General features: G+C 47.4%; 1 protein-coding gene across 1 annotated transcript; it reads left to right on the top strand.

The window, feature by feature from the left end:
- The first annotated feature begins 2,064 nt into the window (after positions 1-2,064).
- MAP6D1 (MAP6 domain containing 1) lies at positions 2,065-18,042 on the top strand. The gene is made up of 3 exons (XM_071437111.1): positions 2,065-2,956; positions 13,178-13,295; positions 15,901-18,042. The coding sequence occupies exons 1-3, from the start codon at positions 2,457-2,459 to the stop codon at positions 15,976-15,978; spliced, it is 696 nt and encodes a 231-aa protein (XP_071293212.1). The 5' UTR covers positions 2,065-2,456; the 3' UTR covers positions 15,979-18,042.
- The last annotated feature ends 1,194 nt before the right edge of the window (positions 18,043-19,236 follow it).

The raw sequence follows: 19,236 nt of genomic DNA, 5'->3' as shown, positions 1-19,236 counted from the left end.
AGAGACACAATTCTTCATCCTTTTTCAGTGGCTTTAAAGTCTGCTTTGGCCTTGCCATGTTTAAGGAATAATTTGTTTTAGTGATCTGCTCTATTGGAATTTCATTTTAGTGTTAAAACTGTTTGAGCTTTCAGCCCCCATTCCTGGCAGCAAGCTGTTTTGCTTTCTGATTTGATGGCTTTTGTCTTAGTGTTGCAGTATTCCACCCCTCCTCCTCCCCAGCTTTTAATCATGACAAATCTTCTAAATGCAGACAACTTTTTAATCTCATCCAGCATCTTCTGGTTTTCCTGTCTGAGTTAGCCTTTGTGCCAATTTCATCCTACAAGCTGTGATGAGCAGCTGCTCAAAGCACTCCCTGATGCTGTAGGTGGGCTCAGAGACATGCAGTGCCAGAGCTGAACTCAGTACTAGGAAGCGTCAGGCACAGGATGAGCAGAGACATCCGATTTATTCGCCAATGTACTTTGCTAAGTCAGGCCTAGGAAACAAGGATCAGAGCATCATTTGTACTGTGCCAGTGATAACATGATAAAGCAGATGTTCTGTTTTCTCCCATGGCTGTAAAGTCTGTTTCTCTTTACCAGATACGATTTATTTTTAAAAATTACAACATAGAATAGAGCAGTTCCAGAAAACCAAGAGCAGGAGAAAATTAATAAATGTCTCCCTGGATATTCCTAAAAGTAGAATTGCATTTGTGGAGTTTTCAGACAGCAAATGAAACACAGCATCCAACAGCCTATATAGTATTGGACAAGAGTTCTGTGTTGGGATCAAAATGTTTTTACCTGACATTTCTGAGTCACCTTGCCCCAGCTGACATGTGAGAAGGGGGAAGGTGAAATCAAAACTGGAAGCAGCAGGGGCAAGTGCTAAATCAGATATTTAGGACAACAGGATCATCTGCAAAGGAATTTCCTTTTGTCCCATGATTGTGTTTCAGAGAGAGCCCAAACACTCAAGGAAAGGTTCTGCCCTAGTCCATATGCACATTTCTAGTCCTCCTTCACCCCAGGAGCAGGTGTAAATCTGGACTGAAGTGAGGGGCTAATACACTAGGATAGAAACTGCTTAGCTGAAACAAAGCAATAAATCTTACCTTCTCAAGTTCCATTGCATAATTAATTTCTTAATAAAGCTTCACAGAATTGTGTGGGTTGGGTTGGAAGGCACTTTAAAGATCATCTCATTCTACCCCACTCCCATGGGCAGGGACACCTTCTGCTATCCCAGGTTGCTCCAAGCCCATCCAACATGCCCTGCGACACTTCCAGGGATTCAGAATCCACAGCTTCTCTGGGCAACCTGTTCCTCATCACCTTCATTAGGAAAAGTTTATTTCACTATTTAATCTAAACCTGTCCTCTTTCAATGTGAAGCTATTACCCCTTGCTTATCAGATAACCACCTATAACTGGATTATTATATTCTGAAATTAAATGCCTGTCCTGTTAGCCTTTTAATAGATTTTCCAATAGGTGGCATATCAGTTTATCTGCATTCTTCACTTTTACAGCATTGCATTTCACAGTTTGGTGACCCTTTCGGAGATTCAGCTTTGGTAATAACCCATTGAATGGGGAATTGTGGAGGAGCATTATGTAATAAGTGGCTGCTGGCCATAAAATGTCAAATTTCAAAAGCCTGACTTTATTCCTGATGTAATTCTGTCCGTTTCAATGGTTTGTGCCAGGGCTGTTTGGTTTTGAACCTGAATGTGTAAAAGGAAAGCTGTAATTTGCCCTCTCCAGCGAACAGTAAAGGATGTAGGTCGTATATTGAGATATATATAATAGATGCTTGGATTTTGGTCAACAGTTTGTATTTTAAAAGTGCATTGGTTAAACTCTTAATGTAAATGGAGGGGGATTATGAGAGGTGAGGATTTACACGAAGCTCTTGGAAACCAACATCGCAATGCTGCTGTTTTTCACCGAGATCACTTATAAAATAAGCGCCAGGTTTCGCATACAAACGCTTTCTCTAATCCTGAGCGTTTAGGGCTGCCTCGAAGGTACAGCTGAGCAGTATCACCCAGCTAGCGCGGAGCAGCGCTCCTCGCCTGGCCGGTGCCGTCACTGAACGCGCTACGGCGCTCCCGGGCACCTAAAGAGCGGCTCCTAAAGCACCGACAGCCACCGGGACCCGAAGCAGCACGGGCAGAGCCGGTTCCCCCGGGAGGCAGCCGGGGGACGGAGCCCGGCGGGGCCCGGTGCCGGCCGCGCTCCCCACGCTCCGCACCGCCGCCAGCCCCCGCAGCTGCACGGGGCTCCCGCCGGCAGCCGGGTCACGTGTGCGGGCCGTAATCCCGGCGAGGGGGTGTCGTTACCGGGGAAGGGGGCGGCGGGAGGAGGGGCTGCCGCCGATGAGGGCTGAAGCCGGGAGCGCGGCCGGCTGCGGGCGCCGGAGCCGCGGGCGCCGCTGCGGGCGAGGCGGGGGCTGCGGCCGCGGCCATGGCCTGGCCCTGCATCAGCCGGGTGTGCTGCTTGGCCCGCTTCTGGAGCCAGCTGGACAAGTCCGACCTCTCCGTGCCGCTCACCATCCACAACTACTCGGACATCGAGGAGCAGGAGGACGGGCCCCCTCCGCGCGGCGGGCCCCCTCCGCGGGGCAGCGCTCGCCCGCCCGCCCCGGTGCGCCGCCCTCGGGATCCCGCCGCCGGGAAGCCGAGCGGCCGCAGGAAGAGCCGGGCGGCCGCCGCCGAAGAGCCCTTCGCGGCAGAGACCCAGTACCGGCGGGACTTCAGAGCGTGGCCCCTCCCGAGGAGGGACGACTTCCCCTGGGTCAGCGCCAGTAGCGGCGGCGGCGGCGGGAGGGACGGGGCCGCCCCCCAGCCCGCCCCGGGACGCGCCGCCTGCGCCCTGCCCGGCAGCGGCGGGAGACCGGCGATCGACGGCCCCGAGCAGCTCCGGCCGCGCTCGCAGGCGGACGGCGGCCACACCACCTCCTACAGGTAACCGGGCCCGGCCAGTCCCCCGCTCCGCCCCGAGCCGGGGTTGCTCCTGCCGCGGGCGGGGGACGCTCCTCCGCAGCGCGGGGCGGGGATGCCGGCGGGCGGCCGCGGCGAGGGGGAGCCGCCACCGAGGGGAGGGGTACGGGGGCTGCCGGCTCGCCGGCGGGCTCAGCCTCTCGCCGAAGCCGCCTTTGCTTTTGGAAATGCTGTCCTTAAAAGCGTCTCTCATGCCCCGGGCGGGTGCGTGGCCCCGGCGGCTCCTGTGCGTGCCGGGGCAGCGGAGCCGGCCTCGGTGCGCGCCCCGCGGTCCGGGAGAGGAGAGAGCTCCCGGGGAGGGATCCATGATGCTGTCCCTGGCGCAGCAGCGCTTCACCCACCCGCTGCCGGCAGACACGGCACCTCCGACAGCTGCCCGAGTCCCGTCCGTGCCCAAGAGCCACATCCCTTAGTGCCATCATCGTTTTCCCTTTAAAACTCCTGGAATGCGACATTCAAGGCAAGCCAAATTACAGCCTTAAAAGATTAGTCAGACAAGAAGACATTTTGCAGGATATATCCCCTATGTCATCTAATGGGCAATGGAAAAAATTGTCACAAACCGCTTGTCTCAGAGCCTTTAAAAATTAAGGGATTTATCTTATTGATGTCTTCCTTTCCCTCTGAACAGTATGAAAGATTACAGATGCTTATTTTTGGGAACAAGCAGTTCGGTGGAATGCACCTAAACCCAACTTCTGTTCTTACTGACATCCTCCATGGAAGGAGAGGGATTTCAGCTCCTACAGTGCTGCTGTTGAATATTGTATCAGTTTCATGTTGTTACCACATGCTCCCTCATAATGATGTTTGGCAGGTTTTAATATACCTATGAGGTATACTAATAGAGTAATTATTTTTATTCTAACTGATTCACAAATATTTAGGCACTTATTGCATATTATTATCTACCTAGGGGAAATTTCATCCCTGCAATTCATTAGATTATTTATCACAGTGCTTTTAAGACAAACTGGGTGCCTCAGGGAGGATTACCAGCCTGCACAGCAGCATTGCTTATCCCACTCCTCCTGCACAGGCAGCTATGTGCAGTTAACATGCAGACTCTGAAAGGATAACTGCAGTGCTTGAATTTATGTGCTATTTTCTCCTTTGCCACATCTCACAGGACAATCACAGAGTAATTATTGGTTTTGAGGTAAAGCACTTTTAAATTTCAAACCAGCAAGGAATTATTTCAGAGAAACCTGTGTAGAACAAGACTAGCAAGATTCATCTTTCAGAAACACATCCATCTCCACCTCGTTGTTGAAGCTTCCCCTGCCTTTTCAGCCTGACTCCAGGGGAAGGCTGCATCAGCCTGCATTAGAGCCACAGCTTTCCTATAGCTGTTCAAGTGCTCAGAGTCACTTCTCTCACCTTACTTCCCTCTGACTTGTCTGTTCTTACAAAGGCTCTCAACTACTGTCATCAAAGAACAAGAAGTCTACAGATCACAGGACAAAGTACTGGCTGGGGCAACATACCAACATGCAAACCAAAACAAATTCTACAAAAAGTAAGACTTCAAGGTAGTTGAGGAACTACTCACAGCTGAAAGAAGGAGCCGTTAATGACAAGGATGGAGGCACAAGCCAGGACAGCCAGACCAGAAGAAAGTTCCCATATAAAACCTTTAGGCTGTTTGAAGGCACAGTAAACAACTAGTGCAGACAGAACTATGTAAATCAAACCACTTTTGCCTTATTCCAGTAATTCCCATCGTTTCTTTAGATTGTCACCTGGTACAACATCACATGTAAGTCACTGTACCACTGAGCACACAGGCATCACAACAAGCAGCAGGAGAAAAGTTCGCCATAGCTTCACTGGCTCCAAGAGTATATTTTCATTTAGATTTTTTTAAAAAAGAGACTGAGCATGTACTTGGCAGAGTTACACTCATTATTGGGTACTGGGTTTGTATTTGGTAACTTCAGTGATGGCACTCCTGCAGTCTGAAGCAGGGAAGGGCTGATCACAGCACATCCGCCTTTGGTAAGCTGAGCACTCACAACCCACAAGGACATTTCCATGAAAACCACCACAGTTCACTCCTCTCCTCTTACCTTATTTTCCAAAAGCAGCACTGCAGTCTGCAAGCATTTGTCCAATATTCAGGTAGTAGCTGACCAGCACCATTAAGGATTGATATTCTTCATCTGCCTCTGTATCAAAGACCATAAACACCCTCCTTGTTTATTAAACTGTCCCTTGGTGGCCATACACAGCCCCAGTGCTCTGGCAACAGGGATCTCCTGACTTCTTGTAGACTGTACTCCCCTAGAAGTGTGAGGGCAGCAGGGAAGGCAAGATCACCTGTGGTGGAGGCAGAGCAAGGGGGTTTCTCTTACTAAGGCCCATTGTGTCCTGAGGAGGAGGTTGGTGAACTCCATGATGTCTTTGGGGCAGTTGGAAAAAGGAAGAGTGTCCTACAGAGACATGCAGGCAGGGACCACTGCAGCAGATGGTAGAGAGAAGCAAAGGTATGACAGCACATGTTTTCTGTGAGACAGTCTCACTGCCTTGCTAGGGAGAATATTAGGGAGATTCCCTCTTTTCTGCTTGCAGGAGTATCAGCCCTCCCTGTGGGGCAGCCCAGTGAGGAGGTGGGGCAGCCCTGAGGACTGGCTTGTGTGCATGAGGAGCTGTGTCCACTCCCCCAAGAAATGGGTCACTGGAGTCCTTTGTGCTCCAGCAGGTTCTGTGCACAGCTGGGTCAGGCACACACTGTGAGACTTCCCTGGAGGATGGGCTCCTGCAGTGTGGGCACTGCTGGTCAGGAACCTCCACCTGTACTTTGTGACTGCCAGGTCTCAGCAGCTGCCTGGGCTTGCTTAGTGGGAAAGGCAAATCAAGTCTGTTTGACCAAGACAATGTAGAAGAGTTGGCATTGATACGTGGTCCACTCCATGCTTTTAATTGCAATTCTGGTTTTCTTGCTTCACTCTGTAAGGTATTGGGATTTCTTTAGGCTTTGTAGTTTGTTTGGGTTTTTTTTAATTCAGGAATTTTGACTCTGGCAGCCTATTGTGTTTGTTTCTGTGAAGCACCCAAGTGTAGTGTTGAGTCCCCTGTAACATTCAGCACCATTTGCTGTGCTTTTGTGTATCAGGGCAATGCTCCTCTGAGACTTCATTCTGCATTCTGCCAAGCTCAGAAGGAAACACAGCTGCACACAAATCTGTCTGTACATAGTGAAGCTGGTCAGCATGACCGGGCATTTCCCAGAACAAAATAAACCTCTGGGATCAGTGATTGAGACTGGAGGAATCTGTCTATGGCCAGAGTAAAGATGAAGGTGGAGGGGGTGTTGGAGCAATACCTGTAATCCTGAGAAGTGAGGATTTTTTGTATTTTGAAATAATAACAGAATAAAAGGTGGAAGGACAGCACAACTGCCTGTCCTACAAATTCCCTACAACTTCCCTGCCCTATTGCCCTGTGTCCCCAGATCTTTGGGTAGCTTCTCTCTCCCTTCAGTCCCTGAATTTTGGTTGGAGTTTTGCAGGTTCTAAATTAAGTCAAACCCAATGGGGCTGCATTGTGGGAGCTCAGGCACACAGGTTAAGGCAAATCAATACAAGCTGCACTTGAAAGCCTAAAATGGGATGTGCTCCAACTGTGAAAAGATCCTGGGGACTGCTGCAGAGGGTTGCAGTAGATTACACCTTACTGATGCTGGAGGAGGCAGAAGAAAGTGCTGAGTGGCCTCTCTGCACCTTCCCAAGGGTTTGTCCTTTGGCGTCACGGAAGTGACTTCTCTCTTCAGCAGTAAATTGCAGGTGCTGTGTACTTTTGGCTTTGCACACAATTAATTGTAGTACTAGGTCTTGATTGCATTTAGCAGACAGTCTAGAAATAGAGAAGTGCTTTACTTAGCTCCCTTAACAGAGAATAAGAGAAGCTGGTGCTGTCAGCAGGTATCCTCACCTGGCTCTGTTCTCTGGATGTCATCTTCTTACCTTGTTAGAAGGCACAGCCTCTCTGTCAGGGCCAGTACTGCTGGGAGGAGAACCCTGTTCAAGGCTCAGCTACACTATAAATCACTACAGACATCAGTTCTCCCTTCAGTAACCTGCCAGCTTTTGGAAAACACTTCGAGGTGTGCAAGTGAAAATGTTGCACCACAGCTGTGAGCAGTTGTTTTGCCTCTTTTCCCCCACCCATCATCTTTACTTGTGTTGGCACTTGGGGAACTGGGAGATGACTGCAAATTTCTGCACACACGTACAATGCAGGCCCTGAGCAGAGCCCTGTCTCTGCAGCTGGGGTTTCTGTGACAGGTATTTTGAGCAGGTGTGAGAGTCAAGAGCACTCAGCTTGTTTGCACCTGGGAAGCACAGCAGTGAATAACACCAAACTGGGGCCTTGAGATCAGGAGGGTTTCCTCTGCTCACCCACAGTGAGCCATGTTGTTCTGATGAAAAGAAACCTCATAAAGAGCTGGAATAATTAAGAGGAAAGGTGTCTGTTGTGCCATTGCTCATGATTTTTGGGGATAGCAGGCGGCAGATACCTCATCCTCTTGTACAAATACTCAGCACATGCCATTCCATGACCATAAAGCAGACATCCCTGACCAGGAGGGATACCACAGAGTGAAGGCTTTCCCCCATAGCTATGGATGCACTCACAGTGTGTTACTTGGCTGCCTGAACATTCATCTGCCTTCAAATAGTGCTTGTGCAGAAAAGCAAAGTGAGCTGTGGTGACTCCTTCACTCTGAAAAGCATCTTATCATTTTGCTGTGCAGAAAACAGTGAAAATACCTGAGCTTGTGTTCAGCAATGAATGGGATCCGAGCAGGCACCTGAGCCTGCAGGGTTAATAGTACTGTGTATGAGGAGCTCCATCCTTGATCCAGCAAGATCTTTAAAGGCATGCTTATCCTTAATAATAGCAGTAAATCTTTTATAATCAAGGCTTACAGTTATCTTTACATTCTTAAGTATCTCGCTGCTTGGGGAAATTAATACTCAAGCCCCTGATTTTTATGCTATTTAAGAAGCTTGCTTGGTGCAGGCATTGGGATGGATCCAGAGAGTGCACTGTGCACTGCATAGCCTGGCTGGGGCAGAGAGGGCTTGGAGGGGCACAGAGGTGTGTGAGGAGAGACACAGTGGGGCTGGGAATAGAGAGGGTGTCTGTTGTGCAAACTGTAGAACTGAAATGTGGGATTCGAAGATGTTCCTTAAAGTAGGAGGAATTTCCTCCACTTAAAGTCCATTTGGACTTATGTTAGAGTGAAAGAATGGAAAATGGGTGGATGGCAGAAGTCAAGACCCTCAGACCTACCCACACATCCCCAGTCACATAGTTCTGATAAAGGAGAAGCAGCTGCCTGTCCTGTCACACCAATGTAAGTGCTCCTTCCTTGAGCATCTGCCTGTGAGCAAAGCAACTCCCTAAAACTCACCCTAAGATAACAGTTTGAGTCTTAGGGTTTTTGTCTTGTACTCTCATTCAAGTCTTTTGCTGTTGCTTCCTTCTTGTAACTTATGAACAGCTCCAGGTACTGCCTGACCTTACTGGAGGTGAGAGTTGAGACAGGAAATATCCAAGTGGTTTCTGCTTTCCTCCTCTGTAATTCCTGTTTGCTGGTCTGTCTTTGTGCTATGTCTTTTCTCTACCCTCTATTTTTACCCCTCCTTCAGCCTTTCCCCCATTTCTATCCTTATGCTGGGCTCTTTGGCTGGATAGGAGAATGGGCACAATCTGCCTCTGTGTCTGAGGGTTGGAAGGGCTCCCCACCAGTGTCTGACACAGCTCAGAGAAGGAGTTCAATGGCTCCATTATCCAGGAGGGCTCCTGGCTTTGTCATGCAGAGCTCTCACTGTGACCATGACTTGTAACATTTGCAATCCTCCATTTGCCGGGAGACATCATAGCACCCTCCCTGACCTGTGGAGGTCTTTGCCAACAAGTGGACTTAGCCTGTCCCTTGGGAGAGCACTGCTGGCCACCCAGCTCTGCCTGGGCAAACCAGAATGGCCCTGACAGTACTCTGTGAAGAGCTGTGTTGCAAACAGGGAGACATTTCACACCCCACGCCTTCAGCCAAAGCCTTTCCTGCACCAGTCTGACTTGCCCAGAGGACATCTAGAATAGTTTGTACTTTCAAAAGAAAATAACAGCCCAAGCGGTACACACAAGTTTCCTTCTAAAAGGCAATTTGGAAGAATGTTCATGATGCTGTTTAATTGTCACTGGTGTGCTGGGTATGAGAAGGAAGAGGGGAGAATGAACACAGGCAGCATAGCTCTGAGTTATGGTCAGCTATACAGAATGAGCCTTTTTCTCCAATTCTTTAATAAGAAATGTTATGCAGTGGCTCAGAACCACCACTGATAATTAATCATGGGAAGCAAACTGTGACATAAAGATGAGGTACTAAAATGACAATTGCTCTGGCGTTGGTGCTCCATGACTATCAATGCTGAAGATAAATCTGTATGGAAACAGCAGCCCCAGCACTGCAAACAGCACTGTTGGGATTCCCACTGTCTGCCTCCCTGTGCCTAACAGAAGTGCCCTCCACCTTGGTGAAATTAAAAAGCTTTCTAGGCTAGATTTTCACTAGGTCAGTGAAATAAAAAGGATTTTGCAGACAGCTTTCTCTCAAAGCTGAAAACATTAGTAGGGCACACGGAATGGGGAAAGAGCTGGAGGCAGCACATAGCTAGCTGGTCATCGTGTAGCTCACAGCATCCAGCAGCTCGAGCTGCAGCAGCAGGAGCCGCTGTGGTTGGAAAGAACAGAAGGACCAATCCCAAATGCATCATTCCCAGATCATGCCCTGAAGTCTGCAAGGCCATGCTGGTGAATGATGGTGGGGCCATCTCCCCTGCCTGGCCCCCTGTCTCAGCTGCTTGACAGCCTGGTACAGGCAGTCCTGCCCAGCCAGGGGGGAGGTGGCTCATAAACAGCAGCTCAGTGAACAGCTCTCATCAATGCTGGGCTTCATCACAACACCCTGGTAATTAACAGTCCAGTGCTGGTTTTTCTTTGTTTCTAGCCTGTACATTATTTGTACTCCCACTTGCTCCATCTTTCACCACCACAGGGGTTAAACTGTCCCAGCAGGCCACAAGCCTGCCTCTCCACACTGCACTGATTCAGACCTTCCCCTGCAGACACATCCCCACACATTACAAAAGAAATGCCTTTTCTCAATCTCTATTAACAGATTTTGAGAAAGAGCAAAGAAAGAGTTGAAAAAGCAGTGATTTTTATGATCAAAGCACTGGGGCAACCCACTGGCAAAAAGCTGCTTCTTAATTATTCCTAGAGTGAGTTAGAGGTAAAGAAACAGCAGTACATAAAAACCAGCCCTTCCCTTTTGATCACTACTGTTTTAAAACCTGTGTGCTACTCAGGAGGTCTTTCTCTTTCACAACCCCAATGGTTTAGTACTTCAGGTACCACCAGCTCATTTCTATTTATGAAAATCAAAAATCTCATCTCTAGGTTGCAAGAGTGGAGGACAAAAGAAAACCTCAGGAGAGCCTGGTCACTGAGTTCTGGGCCTGGAGGCTACCTTCCCTCCACTGCAGGTCCTTGCAGCCCCAAAGTAACCTGACAACTGCTGCTGTCTAGGCACAAGGGGGGAGGAGAGGGGTGCAGCAGGAAGGATGAAGATCATGGTCTCCAGCAGCAACAGTCAGTCTTACATATTCACCACCACCAGCAGCAGCTGGATGTCACACTACACAGGGTACAAAGGGGAAGACAGTCACTTATCTTGTCACTTGACATCTTAAACTAAGTAACATTAAAAACAGGTCATTCCTCTTCCCCAGGCTTTGATCAGATTGACTCCACTGATGACTCCAAGACTGATTTCTAGTCAAGTCACCAGACTGATACTTGGGCTCGTGTTCTTTCTGACTCTTGGCTATGCAGCTGGAGATGGGAATACGTGTCCTGCAAGCTTAGAAGCAGAGCAAATTTAGTTAGCTGCACTTTCTTGACCAAAGATTATAATATTCCTTTCTTGTGTTAAGTACCTCAGCTCCCAAAAGGAGTCAAGATAAGTTGTCACTGTTTTGCTCTACCCTTCGCTTTTGGCTCAGAGTTCTGGGTTCCCCCAGAGCAAAATCCCAGTTCCAAACCAGAAATGCTGCTGTGGTGTGGGCCATGACTGCATCTGCCCTTATGTTTCTGATTCTGTAGGGAGCATTTCCTCAGTGCATGTAGGTGTCTCAAAAATAGTTTTGACTATCTAGGCTGAGAGGAGAATGGTTTGACTTCCAGCCAAAATGAGGGTCTTGTGATCCAAAAGGACTGTGCTTGGGGGCCTGCCAAATCAGCAAATGATCTGCTATAAAGCATTGAGACAGAGTTGGCTGCACAGGCAGGCAGCAGAGTCATTCATTGAAAGCTGGAGACACACTCCATTGCAGCGGGGAGACCAGGCAGCACAAGGATGAATGCTTAGGAATCAATGCCACCGGCATTCCTGAGGAAATTGGGCTTTATGTGGAGCAGCAGGTTCCAGTTCCTAGAAACTGTGGGGATGTAACTGATGGTTTTGTACCATTTTGCTGGTATTTTGCCCCATAGCTGTGTCCTCTCTCTGGCTGTGTAGCAGGACAGAGGTCAGATTTAGCTCTGATTTCATTCACATCTGGGATTCCCTGCTGAAGGTTGCCTTCTTGGGACATTGCTTGGCCCCAAATCACCTTTCTTCAAAAGTGCTGCCTTATCCTGAGGTGTTAGAGGAAGGGAGCAGGAATGCCACCACCAGCAGCAGGGATGCTGCGTGGGCATTCACCTGCTGCCTGAGCAGGCCCGAACAGCGTGCTGCAGAGAAGGCAGAAGGTGGCAGCTCAGGACAGCAAGAACAAAATGATTGATTATAAACAAGATTTGCAATGCAACACAAACAGCCCTGACAGGGGCCTGGCTTTGCTTTCCAACAGCAGGAAGTTCTTCCATAGGACATTATCCATAATATACTAAAAGGATCAAATCCAAACTGTGCATTCTAAAATAACACTTCTGCACTTTGAGTTAGAGATTTAAAAGAGGAATTTGCAGCTATTATAAATACAGCAAATAGCATGCTTGGGAAAATGAAACTCAGAAAGGCTGTGATCAAAGATAAGCTTGACACATTAAAACAAGCCTCAGTCTTACCCCTTGATCCCGTATATAAGCAGATAGTAAAATGCACTTATTGAACCATGCCAGGGTATGAAAATAAGATTGTCACATCTGGGTTAGTCACCTCTCCTTTTGCTACAGAAGCTGCCTGAATTTGTTGCCAGAGATACACACACAAACAGAGCAGACTTCTGTCTTCCTCTGAGCAGCAAGACAGCTCAGGTGGCTGCTACTGCAGCATCCAGGAAGTCCTGATGGCAGGGGCACTAGTGGGGCCTGTTTGTGACAAGGGGTGCAGAGAAGCAGAGGGAAAGCTGCAGAAGGGAGCTGGCAGCTGAACTAAGCAGACCCTGCAATGCTGTTCTTTGGTGCTGCCCCTTTCTCAGTGCAGTCTCTGTGCATTTCTCAGATGACCCTTGGCTGACTTATTCTTGGAGCAGCAATGCCTTCTCAGACATCCTCATGCAGATTTAAAGCACTTCCCCCCATCTGAAGGAAAATCATCAGCGTAAGCATCTGCCAGCTGAGACGGTGTCTCCCTTTGGATGCATTTCAGGCTGAGCTGCCACAGCTGTGCAGCACAGCACACACTGGCAAACACTCCTGCTGCTGAGAGCCACAGCCAAGTATGGGAACATCAGCAGGCTCTTGGCTTATGTGAGGGCCACACATCAGACCAAGGTGTCTTAAAATGTAAGTGGCCAATGTGCCAGACAGTGTTTTATGTTGTAAGTGCTCTGTGGGCTAGCATGCAAAAAGTAACCCTGACTTCTTATCCAGGAGGGAAGCATCAATGACCTCTGGGAAAGAGCACATTCTCTATAAAAAAAAAAAAGAGTTAAGTCAGGGAATCCAGTTAGCCCAGTGTGTGCCCTGTTCCATCTTTCAGTCTGGCCTTTCTGAGAGAGACAGGCTGCTAGGCTCAGTTCTTTTATTCTCAGCATGCCTCAGACAAGGTCAGCCTCGCAAGCTGCTTGCATCCCACCTTGCCTTCTGGCTTTGTAACCCTCTGAGCAGAAGTACCCTGGCATAATGCTGTCTTTTACGAGTTCTTCTGTCTTGACAATCTCATTTCAGACAAGAGTATCGCCCATGGACTGGAGCAAAACCATCCAAGCCTATAAAGTCAAAACAAGGTTTCATTATCCCAGAAGACCATTTTGTTCAAGAGACAAGCTACAAGGCAGACTTTAAGGTAATTAGCCGTTTTTAAAAACCCTAAAGTCAATGTGAATAATGCCCAAAGTGCACATCACAGAATCACAGAATTTCTAGGTTGGAAGAGACCTTTAAGATCGTCAGGAACTCCTCATATTTGATTGCTGTGGTGCATGTAGGATAAAGCCACATCCTTGTGGACAACTGTTTTGTCTCTGCCCATTAGGTAATGTGGCCACCCCTTGCCTTCAGAAAGGCATGCTAGACAATGTCACACTGTAACTGATCATAATTCAACCCAAGACAAAGATTTTAAACTGGAAGGAAGTTCAAGATTTACAATTCCCTCAGTTGGATACCATATGTACAAGGTGTGTGTCATCACCTCTCTGTGTGTAAGGTGCCATTAACACCTCCTGCACTAACTTGCAGCAGTCAGTGGGGCCTAGCACTCAGGTTGTAGAGTGAGATTTGGCCTCTGGGCACAGGTGTTTGCCTGGGAATCTGCAGCTCACTGCCTAAGGAACAGCACCTGCCCAGACAGCACAAAACTCCCCCTTGCTGGTGTGGGCAGAAGCTGCCCCCACTATAAATGCCAAGGAGGACATGGCTATGATGAACACACAAGCTGCACAGCTCTGAGACTTCCTTGGGATTTTCCTGTGAGTTTCTACATTTTTTTCTGTGAGTTTCTCTATACCAGCAAGGATAACTTTCTTGTTGTGAAATACAGGTGCTGTTGAAAATCCCATGAGGAAACATTCTGTGCTCAGCATTTTCCCTGACAGGGCCCCTCACACTCCCCATCCCTAGAAGAAAGGGAAGTGTCACTGACAAGGCTCTGTTTTAGCTGCTTTTTGCATTAGACCACCAAAGAGAACAGCACCTCCCAGCCAACCACAGGAATTGTTCACAGGCTGCACTGAATGACTCAGAATGCAGAGCTAGGGCTGGGGCTGAACTCTCCCCAGCCACAGTGCACTGTGCCAGCAGAGGTAACAGCAGCTACTCCAGGGCCACATGTGAAAAGTAAATCTTTGCCTTGGAGGAGACAAGGAAGAAGTGTTTAATCAGCAGACAGTCAAGTGCCTCCTCCGCAGAGGATTGCTGGCACACTGCTGCACAAGGCTCATGATGGGTATAGCCAGCTCTGCTGAAAGTGGGACAGTGACCTCAGGCAAAACAGAATTTGCAAACCTCACCAAAACTTCCTCCTTGCTCTGAATAGTCTGGGCTGTTTACTGAGGTGCAGTGATGAGGATACACCTTGCATTTAACCCTTCAACCTGGTATTTGACCCTTGTTAATTTAATTTTGCATTCTGACCCTAGGGAATAAAAATACATTGTTTTCCAATTTGTCAGATAGGATGCAAAGAAGGGGGTCCTAGATAAACCCCTGAAGGTCCCTATCCCAGTTCTTGAGGAAGGGAAAGCAAAGACTAGAATCCTAGACACAAACACATGCTACCAAGGCCACTGCTCTCTGAACCATGCAAGCAGGGATGGGGTCCTGGAGCCCCAGGGCACCATCACAGTCTCTCTAACAGACAGCATGGCAAAGGTGTAGTCAGGAATGAAGATGGTGCCAAGAAGCCACCAGTCCAAAGAGAAGTCAGATTCTCCCTGCTTCACACCTGGCTGTTAGGATTTTCCCTCTCACCTGAAGCCCTTGGCTTTGCCAGACATGGGAATCAGATTTCTGGTGTGTCCTGACAGCTAACATGTAGGACTCAGGCTGCTGGTTCTCCCCAGCCACTGAGCTGTGCATATGTTGTTTGTGCATTTGTTCCTTAGTGTGTCAGATGCATCCCCAGAGGAATGGAAAAATCAGAACAATGGAACAACATCAACCAGAGATCAATAGCTTTCCCTGTTTCCCTATACTCTCTTTGCCTGTAGTTTTGCACCTCTTTCTCTGCGTGGATGGTGCCATCAGCATACCCAGCAGAGCTTTCAACCCTTTCATGTTTTATGGCCAGATTCACCCCGAGTCCTGGGCTGGATGCACATCTACAGCCAGTCCTGTATAAAATCCTTTGAGTTTTCAGCATTAGGGATGACAGAAGTTTCCAGGTGTCCTTCATGCTTCAGGGGCTACATATTGCATGAAATTCTGATTCCACAGACATCAGAGAAAGCAACCATTGTTATCTCTGCCTTTCCTCCAGGCGTGAGAAGTTTACATTCTTATCCAAGTCCTTGCAGTTTAACAGCCTGGCATCTCCAGTAACCAGTTTGTCTCCTTTGGGTCCTCCAGGTCTGCACCTCTCTTCACAGCAGACATGGACTGTGGCCCCATAAAGCATTGCAGTGGAACATTTTGATGGAGCCTGGATGGCATTCTCCAAAAGCTTAAGGACCAGACACACACCACTCTAATTCCTCTCACTTCAATCCAGCACCCAGCCAGCAGTGAATTTGTTGTGATGCTTGTAGAGTGTTTGCCAGCATCACACGTGCCCTTGAATCACCCTGTACAGCGAGAGCAATCTCACTGATGCGCAGCCACGGGCTAACACCTGGGTGGGGGTTACAGGGAGAGCAGATAGATCCTCACAACACCCCAGGCCCCTCAAACTCTCTTGACAGTTGTATCCTGTGTCACACTAATGTGCTTTTCTCCCTTCCTCACCCCACTAGATCCCAGAGGTGAAGACCAGGTTCTCCCCCAACCCTTCTGCTGTTTTCCAGGCGCCATCACGGATCCTCAACGTGTGAACCTGGACCCTCCTCGCACCCAGGCAGCCTAAACCTGGAGTTTCTGTTAAGATGTACCACTATGCAATTTTCATGAGGAGTGTTAAGATCAAAGAGCCGGTGTTATCGAAAGCAGCTCCAGTGATTAATGACATGCACACACACTTTCTGTTAACACGACAAACCGCAAAGCGCTTGGTTCAGAGCTGGCAGAACACGCTGCAAGGAGTGACCTAGTTTTTCACAGGAGCAGGTTCATTACTATGCCAGCTGGCATCACATTAGGAGATTGACTCTGGGCAGCAAAGGCAGGATTGCAGGCAACAGCCCTACTCAGAAATACACAGGGTAGGAGGGAAAATGGTTGCAGGCAGGATGGATAATTAAAACCCAAACCAGTTTTATTTAGCAACACCCTCTAAGTAGGCCACTGAAAGAGAGGGAGTAGTCTGGCTGACTTCTGAGCTTCTTGGGGGTTTTGGGAGTAGGACCTCAAATGGGCATCACCAGAAAGCACAGCTTCAAAGGGGCTGGTCTGAACTTCCAAAGTTGTTTTAGAAGCTGGAGGAAGCCAATGTCATTGAACTCTAAAATAAATCTGGCACATGCAATGTCCTGTGCCTTTAAAGGCTGGGAAGCTGGATAGTTCCAAAACTGGGGAGCTGATGCAGGAGCAAGAGAGGACTGAACTCCAGGAGACAGCCCTGACAGCAGTGCACCAGACTGGTGTGGAGAGGAGTGCATGGATACAGCCAGGCACCCACCAGTACTCTCCAGAGGAGCTAAGAGACTTACATAACTTGTATAGCTGTTAGGGTGACTGTAAATATTGTACATGGATTTTACCTAAAGCAATTTGTGATCCTTTAATGAAAAGGATATGCTTATACTTTTATTAAATGTTAACTCTTTGCATATGCAAGGTGGAAAATATTGCCTTGAAATTCCTAAATTATCGCCTGTATATTGGTAATGCTAATGCTAGGAACAACCACAAGCGAATGTTACTTAGATATTCTTCTTAAAGAGAGATGTAATGTAGAATGTAAGCCATCTGTCATTTTTAAGATAGGCCGTTCCAAGTGTCATTGTTCTGAAGCTGATTTTTTTAGACTGCTGTGCATTAACTTTTGCTGAGGTACATGTGTTTTAAGGAACCATTTTTTTAGCCTTTGTTCATCGAGACTTTACAATTTCTATTTCGATAACTGATGCAATATAATTAGTCTACTGCTTATTTAATGGATTTACTAATTATTTTGGAACAAGAAATAGAAAAACTTTTACTTTGTGTTTGCAACACATGTGTGTTGTCCAGAACAAGGGAAACTATCCTCAGACTTGAACAGTGGTCAGATACTCATTCATCTGTAATAAAAGAGACTTTTACACAGGAGGAGTTTTTCTTAACCTTCTTACTAGCTGAAGTCTAAGACAAATTTAATGAACTTCAGGGATTCTGCTAAAATGAATGCATTGCTGATAATTCCCATAAGAACAATTTTTGAGCTGTTGGCATGTAAATTGTAATTGCAATACATGCAGACAGCATCTTCTCACTGCATTATGTGAGAATTTAAAGGTGCCATCCCTGTTCACCATAGTGGGACCCAACACAACCACCAGAACAGGGAGCACCTGCAGGAAGCTGCATTTGGCTGGGACAAGGGATGGCTCGTCCCACACTCATCCTTGGAGAAATCTGCAGTAATCCCAGTGCTTGCCAAAATAATTTTTCAGGAAATTCATTTTTCAGGAAATTCATTTGAAGCATTCAAACTGTGCTAAAACAAGTTTTGCATGTTAGATGTTTCTAAGAATTCAATCTGCTTGTTTAATCTCTTTATAATGTTTTTAACAGTTTTGTTCAAACAATTTAAGTTCATTTCAATCCTGGACTTTATTAACAGCAAGGAAAAAAAAGTAAAAAGGAAATTGTCTATTATCACTTCTTATTTGACTGTATTTCTTAAAAAAAAGACCCAGGTTTAAACAAATTGGTAATATAATAAGCTTGTATTTTATCAAATGGATTGGATTTAATTGAATAAATTAAAATGTATTTTGGCTATTGGTTCTCTCACATATTTTCGTTGTTGTTGTTGTAAAATACAACCCTCAGGTATTCAGCCTTGCAGTACAGTTTGTCACTGCATGACAGCAGGGCACACTGGACACCAAGCAATGCATCAGGGGATGCATTCAGAGCCATCAGCAGTCAGTTCCTTACTCCTGGAACCTTCCCCCAGGCACAGCCCCCAGCAAGGACAGCTTGAAGGCACACTCAGAGCTGTGGCCCAGCTGCATTCCCTATGAAATGCACAGAGGTTTGATACACTTTGATGTAGATGCCATCCTCTGAAGATCCCTTTCTGCAGTACCAACACTGTGCCCTGTTGTTCCACCTCAGTTTCACTCTGCCATCCCACATAAATCACAGGAAAAGGTAATAGCATTGAATGTTAGAAGAGACCACTGCTTTACAGTTATTCTCAAGAACATTTCAGTCAGTAAAAGTGCTGAAGATACAAGCAGCTTCCCTAGACAGTGCAATAGCTCTTCTAGCTATGCCTCAAGAGACTTCCAGGAGGAAGCCAAAGGCTCACAAGCTGCTGCTCAATGTACCTGAGCAATGAACAGAAGGAAAAGTGAGCAGGTACTTACCACTGTAACATCCAGGGTGATGCCACTGGCTGTCAGTGTCTGCAACTTACCTGATTTTGTATGAAAAATGCCCACCTCAGCCAAATCAGAAGGTATCACACCAAATTCCTCTGAAGAAGTCAAATCTACATGAGTTTTGCAGGCTCCAGGGAATCGTGATGCCAGAATTGCTTCCAGCACTGCTCTCACACTAGTATTTGTCTTCCCAATTGCTCTGGGCCCATGTCCAAGTCCCTCAAGGATTTTCAATTGTGAATCACACTGCAAGTAAGGGTTATTTGACACATAAAGAAATGTCCTTTAAAAAGGACCTGTAACATTAGAATTTACTATCTCTAGGGTGAGACTGAACCTGCTTGTTTTGTTTAATCCTGCTGACACCTGGCCTGTTGGGATGCTGAAGGTGAGTTTTGTGGCAGGGAGCAGTGAATATGTGCACTGCCACATGCTCAATGTAAACTTTGTTGTGGGAAATGCACCATTCCTCAGGAGAGATCTTGTTGTGAACTTGCAAAATTCACAAGCAGTTCATTACTGATTTGCTTGCTTTCATAAACTGCACATTTCTCTCTGCATTGCACTAATTTCTTTGAGAGCGAACAATCAGATGCAAAC

Source organism: Agelaius tricolor, unplaced genomic scaffold, assembly GCF_023055355.1.
Source record: "Agelaius tricolor isolate 1412-34295 unplaced genomic scaffold, bAgeTri1.0.p SCAF_12, whole genome shotgun sequence".
Classification (NCBI taxonomy): domain Eukaryota; kingdom Metazoa; phylum Chordata; class Aves; order Passeriformes; family Icteridae; genus Agelaius; species Agelaius tricolor.
Note: the sequence above shows the minus strand (reverse complement) of the source record. Positions and strands in the feature narration are given on the sequence as shown.

What these genes read in the sequence shown, in the direction of transcription:
- MAP6D1 (XM_071437111.1), top strand. Translation starts at nt 2,457, where the DNA reads ATGGCCTGGCCCTGCATCAGCCGGGTGTGCTGCTTGGCCCGCTTCTGG. An exon ending in GGCCACACCACCTCCTACAG is followed by an intron (nt 2,957 to 13,177) that starts GTAACCGGGCCC and finishes ATCTCATTTCAG; the next exon opens with ACAAGAGTATCGCCCATGGA. An exon ending in GCTACAAGGCAGACTTTAAG is followed by an intron (nt 13,296 to 15,900) that starts GTAATTAGCCGT and finishes TCACCCCACTAG; the next exon opens with ATCCCAGAGGTGAAGACCAG.